The sequence below is a fragment of the Homarus americanus genome, unplaced genomic scaffold (genome assembly GCF_018991925.1).
Source record: "Homarus americanus isolate GMGI-L3 unplaced genomic scaffold, GMGI_Hamer_2.0 scaffold52512, whole genome shotgun sequence".
Classification (NCBI taxonomy): domain Eukaryota; kingdom Metazoa; phylum Arthropoda; class Malacostraca; order Decapoda; family Nephropidae; genus Homarus; species Homarus americanus.
This window is the reverse complement of record NW_024735442.1, coordinates 500,836-506,835: the sequence shown is the minus strand read 5'-3', so window position 1 is coordinate 506,835 and position 6,000 is coordinate 500,836. Positions and strand designations below refer to the sequence as shown.

Genomic DNA, 6,000 nt, shown 5'->3' with positions numbered 1-6,000 from the left:
TTATTCAGTTTTCATAATATATATTTGTATGGTCTTGTACATTCAATCTTGAATGGTAAAATACCTGACTTTATTTTAGAGATAAAATCATGATTTGTTATACATTGGAAATTACACATCACCATACACTGTAGATATTTTACTATTAATCCTGACAAAACAAGAGAACCGAGATAAACTATGACTAAAGTCAGATGACACTTAATATAGAATAAAGTAAATCAAGAACAGACACAGTTCATCACTATAGCCAGGCCAGTAGGTGAGGCAGTATACACACTGGGCCCACTCAAAACATACATAAATGATATACGGGAAGAACTCTTTGGCCCTCTAAACACTGTATATTTATAAACGTTGTATACATAAGAGTTTTTCTTATTAAACAAACTTTATGATTATCAGATCTGCATTGGAATGAAATGTTCCCAAATTCCCAGTAAATGCCAGTCAATGTTAATATTTTGTTAAATTCGGTAAAGTTCCTGGTAAATGTTAACATCGTGCACTATGTCAATATAGCTTCTGGCATGTCATTTATGAAGTAAACAAACACAACGGGCCCAATACACTGTCATGTGGTACCCCGGTTGTCACAGGTGCACATGCCGATTTCGTATCATTAATATGGTTGATGAAGAAGAGAGATTTGAATATCACATTGAGAAGACAAAAATATTGTAAATATTATACATTACTGGATTATTAGGAGTATGTGTGTGTGTGTGTGTAATACCATTCACAGCCTTGCTGGTGTAACAGTGACCATGGTGAAGGACACTGCTGCACCTCGCAATAGATATATACAATAGTTTAATAACATTTCCAAGAACACTACACAATAATCATTATCATGATGTTACTGTAAATGTGTAGTTCGTATGTTGTCACTACACCAGCTGGTCCTGTGGTGGTCACTACACCGGCTGGTCCTGTGGTGGTCACTACACCAGTGGTCCTGTGGTGGTCACTACACCGGCTGGTCCTGTGGTGGTCACTACACCGGCTGGTCCTGTGGTGGTCACTACACCACCTGGTCCTGTGGTGGTCACTACACCGGCTGGTCCTGTGGTGGTCACTACACCGGCTGGTCCTGTGGTTGTCACTACACCGGCTGGTTCTGTGGTGGTCACTACACCGGCTGGTCCTGTGGTGGTCACTACACCGGCTGGTCCTGTGGTCACTACACCGGCTGGTTCTGTGGTAGTCACTACACCGGTTGGTCCTGTGGTGGTCACTATATCAGCTGGGTCTTAAAGGATGACGCAGGAGGAAGTTGGTTCAGGAGGGTTGGGCGGGATGGTGGGCGGGGAGCGGCCGCCCCTCAGCACCAGGTGATACACGGCCACATGTCCTCCATTTACCCGGTACCGCACCCACCGCGCTACCTCCGGGTCCACTTCAGACCGACCTACACCGCCACACACAAGATAAACATTATACAAACTATCATTGTGTATATATAATAAGTAGGTGAAACACACAAACACACACAGGGCTAAGGTTAAAAAAAGTTGCTTTGAAAAACGCCATTTTGAGTATTTTTATTTATAACTGTTTAGCATGACGGAATTTCCGAGAGAGAGAGAGAGAGAGAGCTAAATAATGATAAACATAAAGGTTGATTGTGAGTAGAGAACACCTACACCAGCCGTCTGGCAGTACTGACTTGAGAGGTAATTGTTACACTCTGGTCCACACATGTAAGGAAAAGAACAAATAGTTAAAAGGATCCTGATGCAGTTCTAGTGTAATCTCAGATATCCGGAATTTTTGGTGGAGTCAATTTCCAGTAAGTAATATCCAATCACATTTAAAAAGTCAAGAAAATTGGCTTGAATTTGGAGCCGCTTTGCCCATGGTTCCATTTGTGGCTACTAGAGGTCCTGTGTGCGTCCTCCATAACACACTGGCCGCCACCATTATACTGATTATAGTTCCGCTTACTTGAATGTTTGTATTGATGTAACCGTTATCACCACCTCATCCATCCAGGAGCTACAACAAACCACAAACGCGTTGTGCTCACTCTAAAGCAGAAGATAGATATATTTACCATGTCCTTTTGTTTATTCCTTTTTAATATTTACTATGACGATGATGTTGAGTTTGAGATGGTAAGAATAAGAGTAACTCAAGCATCCGGAAAAAAAAAATTATCCGACACACTCAATTCCTCATGAATTCTGGATATCTGAGGTTTTACTTCTTCGGAGTAGACTCTGATAAGGTGTGTGGCTGTAGAAGTGGGTGAAGAGTGTGTAATGTTGGTGGTGTGAAGGGTGTGTGGTGGTGGTGGTGTGAAGGGTGTGCGGTGGTGTAAAGGGTTTGTAATGGGTGTCATCTTGAGTGTGTTATAGATGTAGTGTAGATGTAGACGTAACGGGTGTAGCATTACCTCGGGTGTAGACGTAACGGGTGTGGAGGTTGAGGAGGGTGGCTCGAGAGGCGGCCACCCAGGCGTTGAGACGGTCGACAGTCTCCTCTGGTGACTCCCATACTGCCCGCCCACACACTCCTCCTGCCGGCACACCAGGAGCAGTGAGAGATACAGCAGCCTACTGATATAATGACAACAGTGGCCAAGAGGTACAATAACACAGTAGCTATCTAAGGTCAGATTAGTACTTTTACCTGTAGGAAAATGCCTCATACGACGTAAACATGGGATCCACTACCATAGTGTACTGTACAAGCAGGTAGCAAAGCAAAGTAATCTCTGGGGGCAATGAATGTACTAATTCTGAACCCAAAACTGGGCCATGTTGTCTAAATTACTGAGGAACAGTGTGTATGTATGTGTATATATATATATATATATATATATATATATATATATATATATATATATATATATATATATATATATATATATATATATATATATATAATGTGTGTGTGTGTGTGTGTGTGTAATCAAAGCTAATGCGAAAGAAGGATCCGTTCACTAACATACTGTGAATATTAAAGGGAATCTGTAAAAAAATTTCCTCGCATGAACAAAACAGGTGACAGCGACCCACCTGAGGAGACCAGTTTGGGTAGGAAGGTCTTACAGTAGATGCCACTGATGGGGTTGGGTGATATCGGAGCTGTCGCCACACTTATAACCCCAGGTAGACTGGGCACATCTGCAGAGACAACCATTTTTTACGCGATGTACCTCTAGCAGTTGGTCACACACAGATACCAAAACAGCAAGAGAAGAGCGGAGTTTTTATATTCATTAACCACGTAATGGTGTATTTTTTAAATGATCCATCAGCCTCGGACACTTCAAGCATAATGTCATGCTTGTTATATTTATCAACCTTTCGCTTTATTCCTGTAGATATACTACTACTTATTAATAACCAAACCTAAGGAAAGGATTCTACTGGAAATAAGCTTCTGATGGCTTTGTTGGTTATTCTTAGTCAATCTGCCTTAGTTTTTACTATTGTTGTATACCTGCACTGAAAACTCTATACCCCACGGTCTACAGGTATGTACAATACACCGTATACATGCGTTGCCCATATACATGCTAAACTGTTTACCTGCACTGTCTATATACTGTGTACAGTATCTCAAAAAAGTATCTGCCAGGATGGATCCGAAACGCTACATGCAACTCGTGATGTCCCAGGAGGGTTGGTATGAGTGGCTCAGTGCCATACTGATCCTATTACATTTGGTAACCGAAATAAATACACATTGCATTAATTATGTTAAACTATATACCAAAGTGAATGCACGTCTATTGTCTCAGTATCTGTCGTCTGTGGTCTCATAATGTTTTCACACAGTGTGAACAAATGCTTTTTGAGATTCTATACATGCCAAACCAATTAAATCTGCAAAGAGGATAAAAAAAATAATGTAAGACCCCAAGTGCAAACAGCTCGTTTAAAGATTAATATACTCGTATATTACACCACAGGAAGTTACTCATCGATCTCTTATGGCACTCTGTATTCATGGCTAATATGTGGTTGTATATCAAAAGTGATGGATAATCCTGGAGTGTGAGGCAGGATGGCACACGAGAGCCGGGAGGAGTGGCACTTCTGAGGTAACACTTGGGCGTCATGTATGCACTCTGTCGTGACGGCAACTCTCTTCCTTTAGTTGATAATGTTTCTTCCCTTTATCTTCGCCGCAATGTTGCTTCACTCTCTCTTTTACAGGTATTTTAACGGGCAATGTTCGGTGGATTTGGCATTCTGTGTACCGCCGTGGGCTCGTAACACTCGTCTTGCCCGCGGTGTCCACCGTTTCTCTGTGGATGTCGGTCACACTAGAATAACCCTTTATAGTGCATCCTTCTTTCCTCACAAAGCCAAATTGTGGAATGCTCTGCCTTCTTCTGTGTTTCCATACTCATACAATCTGTCTCACTTCAAAAAGCTGGTTTTCCGGCATCTTTGTGGTGTAGATTAATATAGTATTTTTCTCTTCTATTTTTAATTTCTTTTTACTCTTATTTTTTCGCCCCCAGGCCCATTGTGGGTCGATGACCTGTGCCCGGGTGGGTGATTCCCCGTAAAAAAACAACAACCTAGAACATGAATTCATGCCACTCTCATTCAGTTGTAACTTTAGTATTTTCATCTGGTAGCAGTAAACGATAACACTCAGCAGAGGAAACCCCGTCGGTATTGTCAAAGGGTTATCTTGCATTGTAATCTCTCCCAACTGATTAAATTTTCCGTCCCACTGGGGATGAGAACACCTGACGTCACTCACCTGCTGTGTATAATTCCCACAGGTGATTTAGCCTCGAATTTCCCATCGTTGCCAGAACACAAATATTTACCCACTCATTCTTATGTGTAATATATCTATACAACTCACCCTCCACGACGATGTGAGAGTTGTCTTGATGGTCCTCAGACTCGCTCCCCTGCGGCAAGCTCTTCAAATTGTTGTGTGAGAAGTCCTTAATGGGGGGCAGCGCCTTCCTAGGGGTGATGGCGTCACTGTTGTCACTCACCTCAGTAAACTCTAAAGCCAAGTTATATCCTGCAGACGTGAAAACAACGTCGCCTTCGTCACTACTGGTGCTTTCTTTCTCTTCCGTTTGAATCGTCCCTTGTATAGTGTAAAAGATGCGGACGAAAGAAAAGAATTTGTTGAAGACGTGGCCAGGATTCTCAAGTAACCAGGTAGAAGCAGTGGTGTTTTTTCCAGCCTTTGCATGCAGGACCTGGAAGAAGATTATGATATTAAAGGTTCCAAATAATATGAAGTACAGTATTGAAATTAAGCTGAGGGGGAGTAAATCAGTGTATGAATAATTGCTGAGGATTACTGATTAAAATAAACAATTGTTGATTCATGTATTGTTTTTCTGTTCTCCTAAGTGTTTCAAAGTGTATCAGTGTTTGTGTGTGTTTAATAATAATATTAATACTACTACTACTAATACTAATAATTAATGGTTTATTAAGAAAACATGGCAGCCCGAAGGCTGAAAATATATAATGAACAGAGATGATAAGTTACATAAGGTGAAATCGGGGAGTGGGTCACTTGATTGACAAAAGTTTTCAATACAGAAACATAAGAAAAACAGAGTCAACATATAGATTAACTTTAGATCTGGTACTGTGGGAGCTGGTCTGTAGACATTCTTGTGACCTGATGTCGGCGCCAACAAAGTCCTTCCCACTGTCATGATGGCCGTTGTACCTGACTGCTAATCCGCTACCTCACTACAGCTGCAGATGTACCACGGGGTCCGGGTAGGTCCTCCAGCTTACACAGGGTGTTGGAGATGGTTCTTGATCCTCATGTGAAGTAGTTAGGAATTCATAGTTCACTCCTGGTGTAGTTTGGGGTGTTTCTTGGCTTCTCATCCAGTGTTGGGGGTGGCGAGTGTACCGCGGGCTGGATGCGTCAGGTCAACATTGACCGGTAAGTACTGAGTGTCGCTCTAACAGTTGTTTCTTCCTTTCGAGTTTAAATTGTCACTTCTGTATATCAGTTGTGGGTTGATCATCAATCTTTGCACTGTAC

At 41.8% G+C, this 6,000-nt stretch overlaps 1 protein-coding gene across 4 annotated transcripts in view; it reads right to left on the bottom strand.

The window, feature by feature from the left end:
* The window catches only part of LOC121870952, a 28,175-nt gene continuing 22,175 nt past the window's right edge, over window positions 1–6,000 (bottom strand). For all 4 annotated transcript variants that reach the window (XM_042372928.1, XM_042372927.1, XM_042372925.1 and 1 more), the window contains 4 exons: window positions 4,837–5,188; window positions 3,024–3,131; window positions 2,399–2,521; window positions 1–1,411 (listed from right to left, as the gene is read on the bottom strand). In XM_042372928.1, the coding sequence (XP_042228862.1) occupies window positions 1,254–1,411; window positions 2,399–2,521; window positions 3,024–3,131; window positions 4,837–5,188 (741 nt within the window). In that variant the 3' untranslated portion in view covers window positions 1–1,253. The remainder of the gene's footprint in view (window positions 1,412–2,398; window positions 2,522–3,023; window positions 3,132–4,836; window positions 5,189–6,000) is intronic.